At 48.3% G+C, this 23,904-nt stretch overlaps 1 protein-coding gene and 1 non-coding gene across 4 annotated transcripts; one reads left to right on the forward strand and one right to left on the reverse strand.

The window, feature by feature from the left end:
• The first annotated feature begins 1,138 nt into the window (after positions 1 to 1,138).
• On the forward strand, positions 1,139 to 16,203 carry LOC138243205 (histone H4 type VIII). 3 transcript variants are annotated; one of them, XM_069198724.1, is made up of 4 exons: positions 1,139 to 1,298; positions 3,142 to 3,186; positions 3,356 to 3,385; positions 15,692 to 16,203. In XM_069198724.1, the coding sequence occupies exon 4, from the start codon at positions 15,866 to 15,868 to the stop codon at positions 16,175 to 16,177; it is 312 nt and encodes a 103-aa protein (XP_069054825.1). In that variant the 5' UTR covers positions 1,139 to 1,298; positions 3,142 to 3,186; positions 3,356 to 3,385; positions 15,692 to 15,865; the 3' UTR covers positions 16,178 to 16,203. The 3 variants fall into 3 exon arrangements, 2 of the variants coding, with proteins under 2 accessions (XP_069054825.1, XP_069054826.1); XM_069198725.1 differs by lacking the exon at positions 1,139 to 1,298 and having other exon boundaries at positions 2,740 to 3,186; XR_011192038.1 differs by lacking the exons at positions 3,142 to 3,186; positions 3,356 to 3,385; positions 15,692 to 16,203 and adding an exon at positions 1,427 to 1,857.
• Positions 16,204 to 16,483: 280 nt separating this feature from the next.
• Positions 16,484 to 16,541, reverse strand: LOC138243815 (U7 small nuclear RNA). Its single transcript, XR_011192433.1, has one exon. It is a non-coding gene; the product is annotated as a U7 small nuclear RNA (small nuclear RNA).
• Positions 16,542 to 23,904: the final 7,363 nt, after the last annotated feature.

Raw genomic sequence — 23,904 nt, forward strand, 5'->3', positions numbered from 1 at the left:
GACTTGCAGGAGGAAGAGGAGGTGGAGACAGCTCCTCCGGCAGGAGAGAGGAAGGAGGTCAGTGCTGGTCCCACCCTGCCTCCTGTCCTGTCTGTCCCTGGGTCTCAGTGTCTCTCTCTCTTTCAGCCCCGTCTGTCAGTCTGTCTGTCCCTCGATCTCAGTCTCTCTCTCTCGGCCTGCTGTCTGCCTGTCCCTGCCTCTCTGTCTCTCTCTCTTTCAGCCCTGTCTGTCCCTTTGATCTCAGTGTCTCTCACTCGGCCTGCTGTCTGTCTGTCCCTGCCTCTCTGTCTCTCTCTTTCAGCCCCGTCTGTCAGTCTGTCTCTCTCTCTCTCTCTCTTTCCTCTCTCTCTCTCTTGGTTTGTTTGTCCCTCAAACTCAATCTTTCTCTTTGCCTGCTGTCTTTCTGTGCCATCATCTTTGTCTCTCTCTCTCCTTCCTTTCTGTCTCTCTCTGTCCTGTGGTGTCCAGTCAGTGTGTCTCTCTCTTCCTCCTCTCTGTCCTGTGGTGTCCAGTCAGTGTGTCTCTCTCCTCCTCCTCTCTGTCCTGTGGTGTCCAGGCAGTGTGTCTCTCTCCTCCTCCTCTCTGTCCTGTGGTGTCCAGTGGGTCAGTATTAGTGGGCTACACCCAGGTCACTCACTGCGAGTGTGATCTCAGCAGAGTCTCTGTACTCTTGGGACACTTGACTCACCTGTCTGTCTCTTTCTCTCCCTGTGCTGTCCCTCTCCTGCCCCCTCTCTCCCTCCTCGGACTCCAGCTGGAGGAGGTCCAATCACCACCTCCTGTGAGACAGAAGAAAAAGAAGGTGGGTAATGCTCTGATCCTCTTTTTACTCCTGTCCAGTGTCCAGTCAGTGTGTTTGTATGTACCCCTCTCTCTCAGTGCAGTGTTCATGTACTGGAGTGTCCAGTCAGTGTGTCTGTATGAACCCCCCTCTCTCTCTCAGTGCAGTGTTCATGTACTGGAGTGTCCAGTTAGTGTGTCTGTATGAACCCCTCTCTCTCTCAGTGCAGTGTTCATGTACTGGAGTGTCCAGTCAGTGTGTGTGTATGAACCCCTCTCTCTCTCTCAGTGCAGTGTTCATGTACTGGAGTGTCCAGTCCGACTCTTAACGTGACTCTCCTGTCTCTGCTTCAGAAGCGCTGGTGGGTCTTTTTAAACTCCCTGAGCTGCGTGTCGGTGGAGACAGATGATCAGGATGAGCCGATGGAGGCGGTGGAGACCGTGGGTCAGGAGAGGAAGAGCGAGGGAGAGGAGGACCAGGCTGCCGGGAAGGACAAGAAGAAGAAGAGGAGGTGCAGGTGAGCAGACAGGGAGGCGCCGCCCTGTCGTGTCTGTGACTCAAGGAGGAGTCTCCTCTTGCTGTTTGATGTCATGGTGATGTCTGAGTCTGTGTCCCTCACACCTGCAATAACAATATTCTTTCCAGGTTCCTTTCCTGGTTCTGTGCCTGCTAAGATCTGGACTGGATTGGACTGGTTCGGAGCTGAGGGACACCAGACGACTGGACTGGACAGTCCAGCTAAGATCTGGACTGGACTAGACTGGACTGGAGCTGAGGGACCCCAGACTGTGCTGGACCGAAGCTGAGGGACCCTAGACTGGGCTGCACTGGAGCTGAGGGACCCCAGTCTGGACTGGACTGAAACTGAGGGACCCCAGACCCCAGTCTGGACTGATGCTGAGGGACCCCAGACTGGACTGTGGAAAACTTTCACATTATCTCCACCTGAGTCCTCAGACCGTCTGCATGACCTTGTATTATTAAGTATTATTTTAAGGTCCTGTGATGATCGTAAGATGGGGGGGGGTCACTAAATAAACCCTTGACATTAATCTGTATCGTAATTTTTGTTTTTGTTAAGCATCAATAAATTTTTTTTTTTTAAAATCTGTTTAGCTTTTGTTTCCCCCCCCCGAAACGAACGAACAGAGTCTGTCCTTCTCTTTCATCCCGGAGAGTTTGTGGTTGACGGATTGAGGCCGAGAGCCAACTGGCGTGCCACCAGTTGGCGGGGATATAGCAGGGGGGGCATCGTGTCCAATACTCCTTGTAACGAGACAGATTTCAAGCCACCTCTGTCTGAAGAGCAGGAAGTCGACCACGAAGTCCAGGGTGTCCTAGGAAGCTCTTTAGCCATCGTTTGCCCAGCAGCCATCTCACCCTGCAGCTCCCAGCTGGCAGCCCCCTCCCCACTGGAGCCCAGCAGGTGGGAGCTTAGTCAGTACCTGGAGGGGAGACTCCTGGGAAAAACTAAGGTTGCTGCTGGGAGAGGTGTGAGTGGGGCCAGCAGCTCTCACCCTGGGGTCTGTGTGGGTCCTGATGCCCCAGTATAGTGACGGGGGACACTGGACTGTAAACAGGCGCCATCCTTCGGATGAGACGTCAAACCGAGGTCCTGACTCTCTGTGCTCATTAACAATCCCGGGGTGTTTCTGGAGAAGAGTAGGGGTGTTACCCCAGTGTCCTGGCCTGATTCCCCCCCTGGTCTTGTCCCATGATGGCCTCCTAATCACCCCCCCTCTCTGAACTGGCTCCATCCCTCTGCTCTCCTCCCCACTGAGAGCTGCTGTGTGCTGAGCGGACTGGAGCATCATCCAGGTGGGGCTGCACACTGGGGGGTCTGGAGGGGATCCCCCTGACCTGGGAAGAGCTCTGAGTGGAGTGTCCAGAACTGGACCGGGGACACAGACCCCATGGACTGACTGGACCGGGGACACAGACCTCTGGACTGACTGGACCGGGGACACAGACCTCTGGACTGACTTGACCGGGGACACAGACCCCATGGACTGACTGGACCGGGGACACAGACCCCGTGGACTGACTGGATCAGAGTCACAGACCCCGTGGACTGACTGGATCAGAGTCACAGACCCCCGGACTGACTGGACCAGGAACTGCCTGGGATAAATCAGTGAATCGATCTGTCAGATCAGCCAACCCTCTGACAACCCAGCAAGCAATTAGATCAGTCAAAAATCGAGTTAGTTAATGAACAAGTTAGTTGAGTTAGTCAATGATCAATTAATCAGTCTGGGCTGTCAAATGATTTTTTAAAAGCTCTCCCTGCAAAACCAAAGTCAGCTCTCCCACTGGTTTCTGGAGCTGGTGCTGAACTAACGTCTTTCATTCATTCCCAGACTTAACAACATCCAGCACCACCACTCCTGCTCCCACAAGTCACAGTGAGTATGGCTGGAACACCACTTCAAGGGTGTGCACTGGGAACACTGGGTATCCTCTGAACACTGGGCGTGCACTGGGAACACTGGGTATCCACTGAACACTAGGCACTAGGGAACACTGGGCCAGGATGGCTTTGCTGTACCTAATCAAACTCTGTTTCTCTTTCAGACTTTAATAAAAGCAGCGCTAATTGTTCAGGTGAGAAAGTATATAACTTCATTAAGGGTCTCCGACCTCTATATGAATTAAAAATAAACTCTGTTTCTCTTTCAGATTATGATGCATGTTGCACTGATTGTTCAGGTGAAAAAGTATATAACTTCATTAAGGGTCTCCAGCCTCTACATAAATGAGGAATAAAAGATATGTTGTTTGCACATTGGTTAAAGGGGACAGAAAGGATGCCTTTGTTGTTCCCTGATGTCATGGGCAGAGCCCAGACACAATTATCCCTAAGTGATACTCACAATACTACATCATGCTTGTGTTACATAACGCTCATATTACATTACATTTGTATTTCCTTCAGAAAAACGCAGGATATGTTGGTGGAGACCTTTTAAGGGTTTCTGAAGTCTACACTGGGCAGGTCAAACTCTTGCTCAAGATGTCCTCTTCGACAGGAAGCAGGCCTGTGCAAACTGCAATGACCCGAAAGTACGACCTTTATTAAAAATGGCTAATGATGGTAGCTAGCGATTGTTAAACAAGGTAACAGATATAGAAGACAGACAAAAAAAAAACACCCTAGATCAGAGAAGGAATGCTTTCCCCTCTGGGTAAGAAAGGCCGACTGCATTTCCGGGGGAGGAAAGCTGCTTTAGAGGAAACACCGGAGAAGCAGAACTCAAACACTGGGAACACTGGGTATCCTCTGAACACTGGGCGTGCACTGGGAACACTGGGTATCCTCTGAACACTAGGCGTGCACTGGGAACACTGGGTATCCTCTGAACACTAGGCGTGCACTGGGAACACTAGGCATCCTCTGAACACTGGGCGTGCACTGGGAACACTGGGTATCCTCTGAACACTAGGTGTGCACTGGGAACACTGGGTATCCACTGAACACTAGGCGTGCACTGGGAACACTGGGTATCCTCTGAACACTGGGTGTGCACTGGGAACACTGGGTATCCTCTGAACACTAGGCGTGCACTGGGAACACTGGGTATCCTCTGAACACTGGGCGTGCACTGGGAACACTGGGTATCCTCTGAACACTAGGCGTGCACTGGGAACACTGGGTATCCTCTGAACACTAGGTGTGCACTGGGAACACTGGGTATCCACTGAACACTAGGCGTGCACTGGGAACACTGGGTATCCTCTGAACACTGGGTGTGCACTGGGAACACTGGGTATCCTCTGAACACTGGGTGTGCACTGTGAACACTGGGTATCCTCTGAACACTAGGTGTGCACTGGGAACACTGGGTATCCTCTGAACACTGGGTGTGCACTGGGAACACTGGGTGTGCACTGGGAACACTGGGTATCCTCTGAACACTAGGTGTGCACTGGGAACACTGGGTATCCTCTGAACACTGGGTGTGCACTGGGAACACTGGGTATCCTCTGAACACTAGGTGTGCACTGGGAACACTGGGTATCCTCTGAACACTGGGTGTGCACTGGGAACACTGGGTGTGCACTGGGAACACTGGGTATCCTCTGAACACTGGGTGTGCACTGGGAACACTGGGTATCCTCTGAACACTGGGAGTGCACCGAGAACACTAGGTATCGGTGTACAGATGCAGCCATTCAAAATGGGTGAGGTATTTCGCGGCATACCGCGACACGCCCACCGGGGTATCACGCGGTTCACGTGTGTCACGTGACTTACTATCCGGCGTCGCCTTGTAAAACCGCCAGGGGGAGCTTAACCTCTCATGTACAGCATTTGAGCCTTTAATTTTGAACTGTGTATTACAGCATGTTAATCATCAGTCATTAAAATGTTGGTATATTTTATGAAAGCTAGATTGCTCAGTTGGACAAAAGTACACAACCTACCTTTATCAGAAATATTTATGCATCAAAGCCTTTACTGAAGATATTACTAATAGTATTAATAATGGATGACTTTGGACAAGCTGTATATTCAAAGTATACTTTCTTTAGCACATTTGTACAAGCACTTGGAATCTGTCCAAGCCATACTTTGTCAGGCATTTTGTTTTACTTCAAAGGGCATAAAACCTTCCTTGCTTTTAACAGGGCGTTTCATAATTTCTAACTACGAAAATGATTTAAAATGCGACACCTATCATTCAACTAGAGCTTAAAATATCACAAGGATCCTCAAGAGCACAGCAAAGAGTGTATTAAAAGACACTTGTATTTATCAACGCTTTCTTTTCTTATGGAACCACTTCAGAGGGGTGTTCCAGGAATCGGCACTTTAAAGAAAAAAATACACACCAGTAATCCATTTCTCCCTAAACATTGTAAGCTTTGAAGTCTTTAACTAACGTGATACCGGAGTCAACAAGCATACTTTTAGAATTTGATTAAAAGGGAATATAATATGGAATCGCGTATCTCAAGAATTTAATAACGGTATGATTATATCCGTGTACTGCGGCAGGGCTGTGTAGGGCTGTTTCCCCTGCCTGTTCATGCGAGCTGTCTTGTAGCCTACTGGTCTATGTGCGTGACTACCAACTGGCAGGTTGTGTGTTTGAATCCAGCTGGTGCTGGACTTTTCATTTTTATTTATTTATTTTTTAATCGCATAACATAAACATATTACCGTATGCAAACTGTACTGTATACAGTATGTATATGTATATTTAATGTCTTAACTGTGCCCGTTTAAGTATTGAATATTCATATCTAATTTTACCACTGAAGGGAAATCTTAGTAGCTGAGCATAAAAAAATAGGAGCATACTGTAACGCGTGTGAAGGCCATAAACGGTATTAATTTTGGAACATAAACATACAGTATATGGCTGGTCTCGGTACTTTAAAGAAAACATACACGAAACATGGTTTCATTATGAGCAGAATCGGTCTTGAGATATTTTTAACTTGATTTACAGTATTTGAGAGGTATGTCTTAACACCGATACTACAGTGCTTAAGTACTGCTCACGTATATGTTTCTAGGTTTATATTATGCATTTCATACGGTCAAATTACTTTTGAGCAACTAATAAGAACCGCGAAACGGTATGCGTTTTAGTTTCGTTTTGTGCTGGGACCCGTGGATTGATTAGAGATATCAAGTACATACAAGTCATTTTTTAAATGTTGTAGTTCGTCTTGAAAAAATGTTACGAGTACATCATCTATCAACAATTACACAGGTTATGTTTCCATATTGCGGATTTTGGTTAAATAATATTATTTTCTAGATTTCACGTTGTGAATATGATGGGATGTCTGATGGGATGTTTCTAAAAATCCATCCTCTGTAAAACGTCTTCTCTAGTTGTCCTGCATATGTATTCGCTAATGAAGCTGTGTGTTCTGAGCCTGGATCTCTACATTTCTGTATGAACCAGCTTAGAGGGCTAAAGACAGCTTGTGTTTAAATTGAGTGTAAGGCAATTTATGCTTCTAAAGTCATGGTCAGCATTTATTTTTGTACTGTGCTGTAAACTTGTTCTGTGCTAAGTCACATTATTTTATAGCGTTTTTATAGCTTTATCAAATACGGTGTTACTGTAGTTTACTGAGTCCCATGTCACATGGTCTGTGATTGAAACCTGTAAAACCGGTTTAATTCGTCACAGCCAGCACTCTTCAGGTGTGAGGGTCTTCTGCTCAGAATGAAACGCTAAAATGTTTGTGTATATTCTAATGGTAGTGGGGGCAGGGTGTGTGGGAACAGGTTTGGTTGAAATTGCATTGGAGATCTATGTTCTTCACACCTGAAACATTTTCTCTGAAAGCATTTTCTTCGCAGTTTAACCGATCTCGTTACAGCATATTTCAGTTTACTATTATTAACCATATTAATTTTTAGTGCTTAATGTAAAATCTTGTAAAAATATATTTTCATTGTTCAAATATACATTAAGTCTGACTATCATATAATAAGTTAAATACAAAACTAAAGAAAAAATATGGTTAAATATAATTCAAAATATTTTGCTAACAATGTTAACTGTTTTTGAATAATAAAATGTATTAACTAAGGAGTAGGATGGCACAGTTGTTTGTATGTTTTTTGTTTTGTTTCTTTTTCATAAATACAACAGTAGTACCTGATGTTTAAGTGGCTTTCAAAATTAAATTATGCATGCAAACCTGTGAACTAGAAAGATAACTAAGATATCCATCCATTATATTCCATAATTTCCATGAAATATATGGCGCTGAAATATGTGTGACGCAGTGGTGGCCTGACACGGTGAGGTGCGCTGGCAGCTGTATGATGCAGTGGTGGCCTGGCACGGTGAGGTGCGCTTGCAGCTATGTGACGCAGTGGTGGCCTGGCACGGTGAGGTGCGCTGGCAGCTGTGTAATGCAGTGGTGGCTGGGTATGTAGAGGTGCACTGGCAGCTGTGTGTTGTGACGCAGTGGTGGCCTGGCACTGTGAGGTGCGCTGGCAGCTGTGTGATGCAGTGGTGGCCTGGCACGGTGAGGTGCGCTGGCAGCTGTGTGATGCAGTGGTGGTCGGGTATGTAGAGGTGCACTGGCAGCTGTGTGTTGTGATGCAGTGGTGGCCTGGCACTGTGAGGTGCGCTGGCAGCTGTGTGATGCAGTGGTGGCCTGGCACAGTGAGGTGCGCTGGCAGCTGTGTGGTGTGACGCAGTGGTGGCCTGGCACGGTGAAGTGCGCTGGCAGCTGTGTGGTGTGACGCAGTGGTGGCCTGGTACGGTGAGGTGCGCTGGCAGCTGTGTGGTGTGACACTGTGGTGGCCTGGCACGGTGAGGTGCGCTGGCAGCTGTGTGATGCAGTGGTGGCCGGGCACGGTGAGTTGCGCTGGCAGCTGTGTGGTTTGACGCAGCTGGTGGCCTGGCATGGTGAGGTGCGCTGGCAGCTGGGTGATGCAGTGGTGGCCTGGCACGGTGAGGTGCGCTGGCAGCTGTGTGATGCAGTGGTGGTCGGGTATGTAGAGGTGCACTGGCAGCTGTGTGGTGTGACGCTGTGGTGGCCTGGCACGGTGAGGTGCGCTGGCAGCTGTGTGGTGTGACGCAGTGGTGGCCTGGCACGGTGAGGTGCGCTGGCAGCTGGGTGATGCAGTGGTGGCCTGGCACGGTGAGGTGCGCTGGCAGCTGTGTGTTGTGACGCAGTGGTGGCCTGGCACGGTGAGGTGCGCTGGCAGCTGTGTGGTGTGACGCAGTGGTGGCCTGGCACGGTGAGGTGCGCTGGCAGCTGGGTGATGCAGTGGTGGCCTGGCACGGTGAGGTGCGCTGGCAGCTGCGTGGTGTGACGCAGTGGTGGAAATGTTCACCATGTTTCACCATGCTGAAAATGTTTGTACCAGACTTTTTGAGGCCTGTTTAATTGTGTCTGAAGTCTGATGTTGTAAATTTTATTGTTAAAAAGATCCATGAAAATGTCACTACTGAAGTTAGCTGGTACTGTTGGTATTGTAAGTGGCAAGTAGAGCTCATATTTTAGATTTTGTGTAGTTGCTAGCTGAACTGTGTGTTGGATGCACATGAATATATTCATTATATGCCAGCGCACCTCACCGTGCCAGGACACCACTGCGTCAAACCACACAGCTGCCAGCGCACCTCACCGTGCCAGGCCACCACTGCATCACACAGCTGCCAGCGCACCTCAGCGTGCCCGGCCACCACTGCGTCACACCACACAGCTGCCAGCGCACCTCACCGTGCCAGGCCACCACTGCGTCACACAGCTGCCAGCGCACCTCAGCGTGCCCGGCCACCACTGCATCACACCACACAGCTGCCAGCGCACCTCACCGTGCCAGGCCACCACTGCATCACCCAGCTGCCAGCGCACTTCACCGTGGCAGGCCACCACTGCGTCACAACACACAGCTCCCAGTGCACCTCTACATACCACACCACCACTGCATCACACAGCTGCCAGCGCACCTCACCGTGCCAGGCCACCACTGCATCACACAGCTGCCAGTGCACCTCACCGTGCCAGGCCACCACTGCGTCACACAGCTGCCAGCGCACCTCAGCGTGCCCGGCCACCACTGCGTCACACCACACAGCTGCCAGCGCACCTCACCGTGCCAGGCCACCACTGCATCACACAGCTGCCAGCGCACCTCAGCGTGCCAGGCCACCACTGCGTCACACCACACAGCTGCCAGCGCACCTCACCGTGCCAGGCCACCACTGCGTCACACAGCTGCCAGCGCACCTCAGCGTGCCCGGCCACCACTGCGTCACACCACACAGCTGCCAGCGCACCTCACCGTGCCAGGCCACCACTGCATCACCCAGCTGCCAGCGCACCTCACCGTGCCAGGCCACCACTGCATCACACAGCTGCCAGCGCACCTCAGCGTGCCCGGCCACCACTGCGTCACACCACACAGCTGCCAGCGCACCTCACCATGCCAGGCCACCACTGCATCACACAGCTGCCAGTGCACCTCACCGTGCCAGGCCACCACAGCGTCACACCACACAGCTGCCAGCGCACCTCACCGTACCAGGCCACCACTGCATCACACAGCTGCCAGCGCACCTCACCGTGCCAGGCCACCACTGCATCACACAGCTGCCAGCGCACCTCACCGTGCCAGGCCACAACTGCGCCACACCACACAGCTGTCAGCGCACCTCACCGTACCAGGCCACCACTGCATCACACAGCTGCCAGCGCACCTCACCGTGCCAGGCCACCACTGCGTCACAACACACAGCTGCCAGTGCACCTCTACATACCCGACCACCACTGCATCACACAGCTGCCAGCGCACCTCACCGTGCCAGGCCACCACTGCATCATACAGCTGCCAGGGCACCTCACCGTGTCAGGCCACCACTGCGTAACACCACATAGCTGCCAGCGCACCTCACCATGCCAGGCCATCACTGAGTCAGAGATTAAATAAAACCTCACTCGCACCAAACAAATTTATATTTCTAAATATCACAACATGATCGAATTTAAGTCACTTTAATAACAATGAATAGTCACCTAGGCGTTACAATATAAACATTTATATTGATTTAAATAACGTTTTGATTTAAATCGCAAATGCGGGTTTAAATATATGTGTTTTTTGATTCACAATCAGACAAATGCAACATAAATTGATATCTTTGTCTTCTAAGTATCTTAATAAACTTTCAGCATAGCTTTCTCCCTGTTTAGATTTATTTTGGGATCAAACGTGGAAAGATTAGATTGTAATCGTTTTTATTTTTTAAATACATTTTAGAAAAGTGTAATCTATACTAAAAAGCTGTACACCACCTGCTATAAAGATACATATTGTAATACTTTCGGGTTCGGATAGGACAGACACAAGAACTCAGACTTGCGGAGTTAAAGCAAGTTAAAGCTTTGATTTTATATATCACCTTTAAAAGTGGCATCTCAAAGCAAAGTAAATACCCAACACTGATTGTACCCATCTGTCATGCTAATAAAGCAGCTTGAATTGAATTGAGAGGGGGGGGGGTATATTTGCTTTGTGTATAAAGTACATTGTGAATGTTTTCACAGCCTTCACTTTGTCGTTTTTATGCCATTTTTTGACCACGCACGAATATTCCTATGTCCGTATCTTCGCAAGGGAATCAGTGTGAATTTTAATACTAATTAAATGACCGCGGGCACTTTCCACCCCCTCTACATTCTCAGAGTAGAACAGACTAACCTTCTAATGAAAGACGGTCCACCCCCCACGGACAGGAAAAGTGCCCACAGGCACTTAAACTTAATATGGTCAGTAACAGTAAACAGTAACATGGTCAGAAGGAGCACGTACAAACGTTTCCCAAATAACCATATGTAAGACTCTAATGCTTAAAATGTTTAGGGAGAAAGTGGAATACTGGTGTGTATATTTTCTTTAAATTACCAATACCAGCCATATACAGTCTGTAACGTAGGGATTTCTATATGTCTTTATTTAGTGGTTACATTAGTGACAAAGGCTAAACCTTTAGCTTCAGTAATGTGTACATATCTCCCCTTTTTATAAAACGACTTGGTTGAAAACTGTTCCAGAGCCACTGTTGTTTCATCAGTGAAAAGTACATCATGAAATGCCTCTCCCTGTTCAATCCACTGGAAAAAAGAAAAGGAGCATAAAGCTTCTGATGGTCATAAACGATATTCATTTAGGAGCAGCATCAGAGGTATGTTTTTAACTGCACTGCATTGGAGAGAATACCATAGTGTGTTTTTTTTTTTACTCCCTGGCGGAAACTGGCTTCCAGAAGAATCAGTATGGCTCAGAGATTAAATAAAACTTCACTCGCACCAAACAAATGTATATTTCTAAATATCACAACATGATCGAATTTAAGTCATTTAAATAACAATGAATAGTCACCTATGCGTTACAATATAAACATTTATATTGATTTAAATCGCATTTAAATCACCTTTATTTAAAACCCATAAATAAAGCTGATACTGTTTAGACTTTTAAGTATTTAAAACTGTATTAAAGCAGCACGATACACAATGCAATGTAAATCGCTATCTTTGTCTTCTGTGTAATAATGTTCACCTCTCTGTCCATCAAATTTACAATAGTAATAATAATTAACTTTATTGTATATGGTGCCTTTAAAGGTGGCTCCTCAAAGCGCTTTACAGGTTAAAAACAAGTAATAGGTTTATTCCATGCTGAAAAAAAGAAGAAAGAGAACACAACGTTTCGGCCGTGGAGCCTTCTTCAGGTGTGAGAGAGACAGGGCAGTAGGCAAAGGTAAAGTAGCGGGAGAACAAAGGTTGAGAGGGAGGAGGAGTGAGAGGCGGGAGCAGGGGACAGAAAGAGAGGCCAATCAAGAGGTGTGAAGTCAGAATGGGTGCAGAGAGGTGTGAAATGAAACTTCCAATGAATGGAGAAAATTTAAAAGAACAGTAATCTGTCGTTAAGGGAAGGGAGAATGTGTGATCCTAGCTGCAGAATAATTTTAGTTTCGGTGGTCTTTCTGATGTATGAGTTCGGAAAACCGTCTTTGAGAACACAGACGGAGAGATTAGAGTGGTCGTGGCCGTCAGAGGTGAAATGAGAAACAATGGGCTTGGAGAGATCTTTAATCTTCACAGCCCTGACCTCTGACGGCCACGACCACTCTAATCTCTCCGTCTGTGTTCTCAAAGACGGTTTTCCGAACTCATACATCAGAATGCCTCTCTTTCTTTTTTTCAGCATGGAATAAACCTATTACTTGTTCCTTTGCAGCCTACGCATGCTGACGCAGCTACCCACCTGAACTACTACAGGTTAAAAACAATACTGTTAGGCTGGGAAAACGATTTTTTTTTAAGAAATACAAAATGAGATATAATGATATGTTCCGGCTTAGACATTAACGAAGAGCATAACGCGTGTACTGTATACACTGCAAGTACAACCCCCCTCTCTGCAGGAGTGCTGGCTGTGACGAATTGAACCGGTTTCACGGGTATTTTCAAAGTAGGAGGCGAGATTTCCAGCGAAAGACACCTCCCCCCCCCTCAAAAACCCAGTAAGTACAGTACTTACTAGTTAAAGGCTAGGCTCCCAACTACGGCGAAAGGAACCCTTCTTTCATTAGAAGACAATGAACATATTTTAGCCCTGAATGAATTAATAGTAAACATGATTTACATAAAATACATTTTTCCAAGAAAGTTTAGCCTTTGTCACTAATGAAACCACTAAATAAAGACATCTTAAGATTTTTAAAATACATGACTTTGCTAAAATTTATTTGAAAATAAAAACAATTACAACCGCCAGGGGAGAGAGAGAACAGGGGAGGGATGTTGGTTTTGCATAAGGGGCGGGGCTATTGAAATTAGGTCTGTTTGGGAATGTGTAGTTACATGTTCTGGCTGTTTGTGAATTATCGTTGTTGAGTATGGAGTGTTGAGGTATTGATTTTGTGTAATGCTTTATGTTGAAAATTGAGGTGGATTTTGTTTATGATAAAGAGGATAAACTGGGATGGGAGGAGGGTTTGGTTTTGCATAAGGGGCGGGATTATGATAATTGGTGGAATTTGCGAGAGTAAAATGGTTTGATATATTTGATTTTGTATTGTGTTTGTTATCTATGTTTTTGGTTGGTATTATGTTTATATGGTTGTTTTTGTTGGTTGGTTGTTATTATGGTTATTAATAATACGATCTATAGTTGAAATCTGAGCCTAAATAAAAAGAAAAAGCAAGTGATTAGGTTTATGAGCAATCTAATTACTTATTCGTTTAAAACGCTATATAAAATAAAGTTTATTATTAATTTGCTGGACAGAGCGGTGAACATTATTATGCATAAGGCAAAGATAACGATCCTGATCAGTTTAGAAATCTGTGTACGCTGTAAGGTTTTTACTTCTTAAACTTTTAAAATACACGTTTTGAATAGAAAGAAATCCTCTTCCTGGTATAGTATGTATAGCAAACCAGCACGTCTTTTTTCTCCAATCAGAGGGGTGTCAGATGGTGTCAGCTAATCACCATTCTGAAGCCCTACCATAATCTCTGGTATGGGGAGACCCCAAAATTCTGTCCCATAGTTTAGACAGATGATAGATAATTTTATTGATCCCGTGAGGGAAATAAAGTAAATCATTTTCATTTTAGGAAATTATTAAACGCTCGGTTAAAAGCAAAGGAGATTGTCTGTTATAGTGGACATAAAAACAAGAGTTCCCTGGCATTATATCCTGGAAGACACAGACCGGCGCCAGACCGGTAAAATGCCTGATGAAGTAGGGATTGGACAGTTTCCAAGTGCTTGTACAATCGATATAAATGTGCAAAAGAAATAAACAAAACAATCATTTATTTCTTTATCATATTGGGTAGCTAATGTCCTCTCTTTGCTAGTTAGTGGCTGTGTTTCTGCGTTGGGTAGCAACGGGTGACTGTTCTCAGGCGGAAGATGTAAACAGCTTAATGTTCGTGTCAAATAATTTTTTTAAATTCAATTAAATGGGCACAGTTAAGACATTAAATATACATATACATACTGTATACAGTAAAGTTTGCATACAGTAATATGTTTATGTTACGCGATTAAAAAATAAATAAAAATGAAAAGTCCAGCACCAGCTGGATTCGAACACACAACCTGTCAGTTGGTAGCCACGCACCTAGACCAGGTAGGCTACAAGACAGCTCGCATGAACAGGCAGGCGAAACAGCCCTACACAGCCCTGTCGCAGCACACGGATGTAATCATACCATTTTTAAATTCTTGAGATACGCAATTCCATATTATATTCCCTTTTAATCAAATTCTAAAAGGATGCTTGTTGACTCCGGTATCACGTTAAAGACTTCGAAGCTTACAATGTTTAGGGAGAAATGGAATACTGGTGTGTATTTTTTTCTTTAAAGTACCAAGACCAGCTATATACTGTATGTTTATGTTCCAAAATTAATATCGTTTATGGCCTTCACACGCGTTACAGTATGCTCCTATTCTTTTTATGCTCAGCTACTAAGATTTCCCTTCAGTGGTAAAATTCAATAGCTACAACGGGCACAGTAAAGACGTTTACAGTAAGTCTTTCTACGACAGACCAACGGACCACGAGTGCCCCTGTCGGTCAACCAATCACGCACCGCGGTACCCCGTGTCATCTTACCTGCGGTACGTGTCTGTACCGCTCACTTTGAATGGCTGCATCTGTATATAAGTGTAAGCAATTATGAGTAAGGCCCCTCAGTAGTTGAGATCTCTGTTATACCCATCTAGAAACATGCAATCAGCATGTTATTGATGAAGCAATAGTCACAACATTATTCCACACCTCTAACCCTGCACTAGGGGGCATGCTTCAGGCTCGGGCCAGGGTGAGAGGCGGGTTATGATGACAGTCATGCTTTCTACACCTTATACTGAGCTCAGAAATGGACCGAGCGGACATCTCACGAGTAGATCCCTCCGCGTATAAGAAAGGCAACTTGTCTCGGCAAAAATACCGCGGTATTTTGCGTCATCGCGCGTCAGGATGCACGACGCCGTAGCCAATTACCTCCGGTACGTGTCTGTACCGCGCACTTTGAATGGCTGCATCTGTACATCAAAGATGAGCAGTGTGTGTCGTGTTCACAGCTGATAACTAGAAGATTGTCACGATATTAGTTCCCCCTCCTTAAGGGTGCTCCAGCCCTTTCACTTAAGACTTCATTCTCTGCACATGTTTCCCATTCCCAGCCCACCTTAAAAGCCAGGCGCTGACGCTCATCCGGGCTCTGCATCTGATTTCCGTATCGTGCGAGTCTGGGACATGGAAGCGCCTGGTCCCGTTAAGGTTTTAATCTCGGTTCCCGTTCCTGTTCCCTGTCCACCGGTCTTCGCGGTTTTTAACTTGTTCTGATGGATCTTCTGGTTTTGGACTTTCTCATGTGTTTTGGATATTCCCTTAGGACTTCTCTTTTGGATTGTTCGCCTCGGCCACACCTCCGCTGTGCACCAGCGCACCTTGGACACGCCCTCCTGTCTTCAGCCCCGTATTCCTGCATGACGTTTCCCCAGTGTTTCCCCACTTCGTCGGATTGTGTCGTCCGCATAGGGTATGGAAAGAACTGTACGTTACAAAGATGTCTGGAAGAGCCAAAGGCGGAAAGGGACTTGGGAAAGGAGGCGCTAAGCGTCACCATAAGGTTCTCCGTGACAACATTCAGGGAATCACCAAGCCCGCCATCCGCCGCCTGGCTCGCCGTGGGGGAGTGAAGCGGATCTCCGGGCTGATCTACGAGGAGACCCGCGGGGTGCTGAAGGTGTTCCTGGAGAACGTCATCCGCGACGCCGTCACCTACACCGAGCATGCCAAGAGGAAGACCGTCACCGCCATGGACGTGGTGTACGTGCTGAAGCGCCAGGTCCGCACCCTGTATGGCTTCGGAAGCTAAACAGGAGCGGAGCTTCACTACTGGACCCCGACGTATAAACCCAAGTGACCCAGTGACATTTGTCACTGCTGAGGTTGCTTTATGGGTCTATTTTCTATACTGTGCTGATCAATTGGAAATCAAATTGCAAAAAAGACCCGTTCCCACACCTAAGGTCAAATATTAGGAATCAAAACTGCTAGAGTGTATGGAAGCACACAGCTTTATCAAGATTTCCAAGTGCAAGATCTTTTTATTCATAAAAGACCCTATTTATGTTGTATGAGAAATATTAATATTAATACAGAATCTTTTTTCACCAAATAAATGGGCTTCCTGACTTTAGAAAGCCTTCTAGACAAATACTAAAAGAGCAAAAATTCCAGTTGGTAAATGAAATGAAAACACATACCCTACCAAACCTTGAGTACAGGCCATTCAGGGTGATAATACAGAACCATTTATAATTCAACAAATGAAACCTGTCAACTGGTAATCACCACTTATCATAAAAAATAAGTAGCAATACACAGTAGGGGTCTCTTGGGTGCAAGTTAAATCCATGCAAGAAGGGGGTTTAGTGTTGTATTTCCAAATCAGATATGCAAATGAGAGATCTGGCCCAGCCAATCTCAAAGCTCCCTTGGTCTGGAATGGAGCTGCTCCCGTCTTCTAGTTATTCACACTGGAGTTAGGTTACATATTAGCACATTTCATCTAACAGGTACTCCAGAAACAAAAACGTAAACAAATGACCTGGAATGTGACCACACCTATTAGAATGTAGTTCAACAGATAACTTGTAAACCTTGTCATAAGATTTTTTTTGTTCTACAAAATATACTTTATTCCGCAAAATAAACATCTCAAAAGAAACATCTCACACATATTAACACTCCATGTAATAAATAACAACGGCGTAACGGAGATTGATTGTCCGTTAGCAATCTTTGCAAGTGGGGGCGGATTTGCGGAAATAAGAGAGTCCCTCCAAACCTACCACTCGCTATTGTCCTTTAATCCCTGTATAGGGCCCAAAGTCCTTTCCAGCGCTCCCTCGCCGTGGGGAAACCCCATTTGGCGACTAGGCACTTCGTCCTCCTCCTGAGGTCCGATGGGCTCCCGCAGCGCCCGACAGAGGTTGCAGTAGAAGATGCAGTCGAGTTTCAGGGAGAAATGTGGGACATCTCGATCCCCTTCCTCGACCGGCTGACACATCCGGTTTCTCGTGATGTACTCATACTTCCCGCCCCAGACGAAGCCGAAGATCATCCCTTGCAGCGCTCGTCTGAGTCTGGCCGGCAGCGGGTACACCACCGCCAGGTAAACCAAAGCCGGCAGGATCACTTTCCCTGTGTAGGACAGCGACCGCGTTTTCCACAGACCCAGCTTCGCGTTCACCTTGGCGATCCTCTTGGTCCAGTTGTTGGTCTCGTTGTCCTGGCTCTGGAAGGAAACTCCCAGTATTTTGAGGGGCTCCGTGCAGAGCTCGAGACCCTCCGGCGCCGTCGTCCTGTGCTTCCAGGGCCCGAAGAACTTCAGTTTGCTCTTTCGGCGGTTGAGTTTCGACCCCGAGACTCTGGAGTATTGCTCCATGACCTGCAGGGCCCTCCTCAACCCCCTGTCCGACCTCAGGAACAGCGTCGTGTCGTCGGCGTACTGGGAGATCTTCAGGGTTTCCCCCACGCCTCCCGGTATCTCCAGGCCGTCGATGACAGGGTCCCGTCTCACCGTCTCTGCTAAGGGCTCTTGAAGAGCAGGGAGCCCTCCCTCATGGTGTCTCCGAGTTTCCCCCGGCGGAAGATCTCCTGCGCCACTTCCACCAGGTCTTCCGCCAGGGTGTCCCAGAAGCAGGTGTAGAATTCCTTGGGGAGTCCGTCCGGCCCTGGCACCTTGCCATTCTCCATGGACAAGAGCACCGCCTTCAGCTCCTCGGCCGCAATCGGACCCTCCAAGTCCTCCCTCACCACCTCCGTCTGCTTTTCTGAAAAGAGCTCCGTGTAGAAAGCGGTGGCCGCTTCTACCTTGTCGCTCTCGGCCAGCAGTTCCTCTCCATTTCCCCGTCTCAGGCCGTGGATCACACTCTTTTTCTGGGCTCTTCTGACCTGATTGAGTTTGTGGAGCCTCTCCTTCAGGTCCCGTGCCCGGGCTGAATTGAAGGCTCCTCCCCCGTTAGCCGAGCTGTACTCCTCCTCTAGTTGGCCCTGGAGTCGTGCAGCTTCCTTCCTCTCCCTGGCCACCTTCCGTCTGCAGTACGTCTGCGCCAGGGTTCGGGTCCTGTCTTTCACCGACTCCCACCATTCCACCATGGAGCTGTAGCCGTCTCTCAGATCGACCCAGCTCGCGTAGTCTTTACGGAACAGTGCCTTGAATTCATCTTTCTCCAGTATCTCCCGGTTCAGCTTCCAGTACCCACGACCGAATGGCGACAGGTTGGTGTTAGCCACCACCATCAATCGCTCGTGGTCGGAATACCCCTCCGGGGACACCGTCGCCGACTCCAGGGAGCAGGTCGTGTGCAGAAAGATGTAGTCCAGGCGGCTGCACACTCCCCGGGAGTTTTTCCATGTCGTTCCGGTGTCGTTAGGGCAGCACCGTCTGAAACCGTCTACCGGTGAGAACTGCTTGAGTAGCGACTCCAGCTCTGCCGAGCTAGCATCGCTCCGCTTCTCCCGGTCGACGTTGAAGTCCCCGCCAAGCACCACCTGTCTGTTGGTGGTGCAGCAGCTGGCCAGGTCAGCAAACACTTCCTTCAGGATAGAGGGTTCTGTTGGAGCATAGACGTTAATTGCTCTCAACTTCTGCCCCCTCCAGTCGATGTCTACGACCAGGATCCGGCCCTGCACCACCGAGAAGGAGGAAACCAGCGTCATCTCTGGGTTTCCGAGGAGGATTCCCACTCCGGAAGAGTGGACCCCTCCTACGCTCCAGCATGATTCTCCCTTCGTCCATTCCCTGCTGAATGTCAGCTTGTCGCTTTCATCCTTCAGGTGGACCTCCTGTAAGAAACAAACTGAGAAAGACTTTGAGGCCAGATCATGAAAGACTCCCCGTCTTTTCACCGGGTCTCTTAGCCCTCTCACGTTAGTTGTTAGAAAGATAAGTTTCACAGTCATGATTAAACAAGTGAAAGTTGAACCTCCTCTCTTTGTGCTTACAGTGGAAAACTTGGGAGTCTACATCTGGGCACTGTTTAGCCTAGATGTAACTCCTCTCGTTCGGGTCCTGGGGGGAATATGCTGGGCTCCCTCCAGGTATCGCTGGGGACTGAAAGGTAAACATGCTGGACAGGTCCAGCCCTACCATCAGTCCAGGCTCCAGGGCGGCTTCAAAGTAATCCTAGTCTTTCTCGAGGATACTCTCCGCCACTGCTTCGGGAAGGCTTTTCTCTTCCCTTTCTCCAGGAGTTTCGGGGACCTCCAGTTGCTCCTGGGCCTTGGGGGAGGGGGGCTCCACTTCCTGGGCTGCCTCTTCCTGTTGTTCCTGGGCCTCAGGGGAGGGGGTTCCGACTTCCTGGGCTGCCTCCTCCTGTTGTCCGTGGGACTCGGGGGAGGGGGGTTCCGTTTCCTGGGCTGTCACTTCCTGTCATCTTTGGGCGTCGGGGGGGAGGGTTTCCATTTCCTGGGCTGCCTCCTCCGTTGGTTCCTGGGCCTCGGGGGAAGAAAGTTCCGTTTCCTCTAGGACGAGGAAACGGTTCTCCCTTACCACTCTTTTCTTTTGTCCTTCGGAAGGTGGATCCTCTTTCCCTTCTTGCTGGGAGTTATCCAGGACCCTTCCTCCGGTCAGCCATTTTGTCCGTCGTCCTGGCGGCCATCTTGAGGCACTGGTGCGGCTGGGGTGTGGCCTCGGCAGTTTCGGTTCTCTGCAGGGGAGGTGCGGGTTCTTTGTTCTCACCTATCTCCCTTTGTCTTGAGACCGGTTTCTGCCGGTCGGCTTCCACCACCTGCGCAAACGAAGGTTTGCTTACCTTGCATTAGTGAAGGAGGTGTCCCTCGACGCCGCATCCATCGCACTTTTTGGCTGCCCGGCAGGTTTTTGCCAGGTGCCCCTCTTTTTCTCTGATAATTTTCGTGGCCTTTTCATATGAGGCGTCCGTGGCCATGTAGGCCTCCATGTATCTCTCTGCCTTGTTGTCTTGCAGGCAGTAGAGATCTCCGGCCACCAACTGCAGGATCCCTCTCAGGAAGGTAATGAAAAAGGATTTCGCAGTTGGCATCGTCTCTGTTTTCTTGGTCCAGTGGAACCGGATCAGTGTCTTCTTGTCTGCCATCTGGAAAGGAGAAAAAAGAAAAAAGGAGAGAAAGAGAGAGAGCAAGGTCCTGTGGAGAGGAGGGTTTAGCTGCTAAAGGAGCAGCGAGGGAGCCCTGGCCTTTGTCCTTGTGGGCAAAGCCCAGCTAGGTGCAGGCGCAGGAGGAGAGAGAGGGAGGGAGCGGATAGTGCTTCCGTGTCTCGAGGAAGAAAGTAAGCACCGCGGGCAGGCCACGAGTACCTACTCCCAGCCAAGAGGCCAAGGAGGCAGAGAGAGAGAAAGGGAGAGGGGAGAGGAGAGAGCAGAGAGAGAGAACGTTGCTGCCGGATCCCACCCAGCTCAGCTGCTGCTTGGCCTTAACCCCCTAGGCTCAACCTAGGGTGATACCAGCTCAAGCGCTCTTCAGGATCTTCGATCGCCTTCTAGAACTTTGGAAAGACAAGAACTGCGGGCATGCCACTTGAACTTGATCTTAGCCAAAAGGCTGATAAAATTGGATTCCAGCTCACTGGCCCTACAAAACTTAGTTCAAGACTTTAAACTCTCAGACACATATAGATGTATATATCCCACAACAGCAGGATATACATGGTCAGGGAGGAATAGCAGCTCCAGAATTGACTATTGCTTTGTGTCAGAGAAAATGAAAGTTGTTGGGGTCACTCTTCAGCCTGTCTTCTTCTCAGATCATCAGGCTTTAGGGTGTAGAGTGGAACTCAAGGGCGGGACTGTCTTTGGCCCAGGCCTCTGGAAACTCAACACAAAGCTGCTAGAGAATGAGGGGATTAGTATCCCGCTACAAGGAGAAACTATCACAGTGGCTGTCCTTGCAGTGTCTGTATGGGTCAGTAGGAGAGTGGTGGGAGGAGGTGAAGGTGAGGACAAAGGCCTTTTTCATGGCTGAGGGAAGGAAGGCTGCTGCCAGACGGAGAGGAGTGCTAGCCAGGAAACAGAGGCAGCTGCAGCGTCTCTACACGATGCTGCACAGTGGCTTCGATGTGCTCGAGGATATCACCCTCTTAAAAAAGGACATCCGGAGCATAGCGAAAGAAAGTAGTCGAGGAGTGCTGTTAAGAAGCTGAGTGCAGTTCTTGGAAGAAAATGAGAAGTGTACTCGCTTCTTTTTCAGGAAAGTGGTAGGCTCCAAGTCTGTCATGGAAAGTGTAGTTGATGAGGAGGGAAGAGAGAGAACAGAGCCGAGTGCTATCCTCTCCTGCACCGAGGCCTTCTACTCAAGACTGTACAGCTCTACAGAGGTAAAGGATGAAGAAATTCATTTTTTTACCTCAAAGCTAGAAAACGTTTTGAGTGAAGAAGATAGGGAAGTACTTGAGAGGAATTTGACAGTAGAAATGCTGAGACAGGCTATGGAGAGCTTACAAAAGGGGAAAAATCCGGGTGCTGACGGGCTCCCTAAAGAATTTTACTGCACCTTTTGGGATCTGCTTCAGGATCCGCTACTGCTCCTATTCGAGGAAAGCTATAAGACAGAATTGCTGCCTGACTCCTTTAGAGAAGGCACTATCTCTCTCTTGTTTAAGAAAGGAGCAAAGAATGACATAAAGAACTGGAGACCCTTCAACCTGTTAGGCATGGACACTAAGATTCTGTCCAAAGCCCTTTTCCTGCTCCTACAAAATGTAGTGGCCTCACTGGTAGGGAAAGAACAGACTTGTGGGATAGCAGGACGCCTGATGAGCGACAACCTGGCCTTGTTGAGGGATGTCTGTCTGTACTCAGAGGATCGCTCCCTCCCTCTGTGCATTTTAGGTGTAGACCTAGAAAAGGCCTTTGACTGCCTAAACCGGCATTACTTAACATCGGTACTTGAGCACATGAAGTTTGGCCCCATCATGAGAAAGTGGATTAACCTGCTGTACACAGGTAGCAACAGCAGAGTAATGGTTAATGGCAATAGATCACGCCCCTTTGAAGTCTGTTCAGGGGTGAGGCAGGGCTGCCCATTATCCCCCTTGTTATTCGTTTTGGCTATGGAGCCCTTAGCCTGTGCCTTGCGCCAGGATCAGGCCATTAATGGGATACCAGTGCCTGGAAGTGGGGGAGGAGAGGTAAAGACATCTCTATACATGGATGACGTCACCCTGCTCCTCTCTGACAATGCCTCAATTAGCAGAGCTCTGCAGTGCTGTGATCGGTTCTCTTTGGCTTCCTCCGCAAAAATTAACACATCTAAGAGTGAGATTTTTTATCAGAACTGGAGGGAGCCAAAAGAAGGACATGACCTCAGGCTGCAAGAGAAGAGAATTAAGGTCCTGGGGGTGTATTTTGGAGAAGAGATGGGAACAGTAAATTGGCAGAACAAATTGCCAATCTTAAACAAAAAACTGATGCAATGGAAGGACCGAGACCTCACCATGACAGGTAAGGTGCTGGTCATCAAAGCCGAGCTCTTGCCTGTCTTGAATTTTCTGGCTTCTACCTTCCCAATCCGACACCGTGTTGCGGCGGTGCTGAGGAGATTGATGTTTCAATTTCTATGGGGTGGGAAGCAGGAAAGACTCAGAAGGGAAATAATGTACAGGCCGCTACCCTCAGGGGGGAAGTCTGTCCCAGATATTGCTACGAAGCTGCTGTGCATTTTCCTGGCCTCTGTGCTGAGAGGCTTTGCAACAGCACCTGCAGCACGTACCTGGACTTATTGTGCCAGGCTCTGGGTAGGTAGGGAGGTGTTCAGAGTGTGGGGTGTCAGACCCAAGCTGGATGTCCCACTCTCTGACACATGCCCTGCAATTTATGGGACAGTTAAAAGTTTTCTAAGATCTCACCCAATTCGCCATATTCCCCTCCGAGATGTCAGCGTCCAAAAACTGGAAGATTTCGTTGCACCCCAGAACAATAGGCAGACCCCTGTGGGCATTTTAACATCAACCCAAACAAGGAAGGTGTGGAAACACACATCCTCTAAGTTTCTGTGCAACATTCACAGAGATTTAGCCTGGAGTGTCGTCCACCAGTGCTTACCGGTACGAACTTTCTTAGTTCTTAGGCCTCACCCCCAGCCCTCGCTGCGTTAGGGTGGGCTGCGGCGAGGAGGAGACTGTGACCCATCTCCTGTGGTCCTGCTTTTTTGCTAAGGCCTTCTGGGCACAGTTTGAAGATTGGTTGCAAGCTCTCTCGCCCCAATTTACCCTGACCGCTGCTTTCGTCATATACAGCATCTCTCCTGTCAAACTTCCTCCCGACGTGTTTGACAGGATCTGGGCCGTGGTGAACAGTGGGAAAGACGCCCTGTGGAGAGTGAGGAACATGGGGCTGTTCAAAGGCATCGAGGTCCCAGTCAAGGCAGCAGGTAGCCTGGCCCTGTTCATCACCCGAGAGAACTATTACCTCAGAGATCTGTGGAGAGAAAGGAGGGAGGAAGCAGAAAATCTGTGGGAAATAGAAAGCATAGGTCAATATCTCAAGAAACTGTGAAAAACATTATCATGTTTAAGTAAAGAATGTGATTTACACCAGAAAAAAAGAAATTGTTGCTATG

The sequence above is a fragment of the Lepisosteus oculatus genome, chromosome 14, assembly GCF_040954835.1.
Source record: "Lepisosteus oculatus isolate fLepOcu1 chromosome 14, fLepOcu1.hap2, whole genome shotgun sequence".
Classification (NCBI taxonomy): Eukaryota; Metazoa; Chordata; class Actinopteri; order Semionotiformes; family Lepisosteidae; genus Lepisosteus; species Lepisosteus oculatus.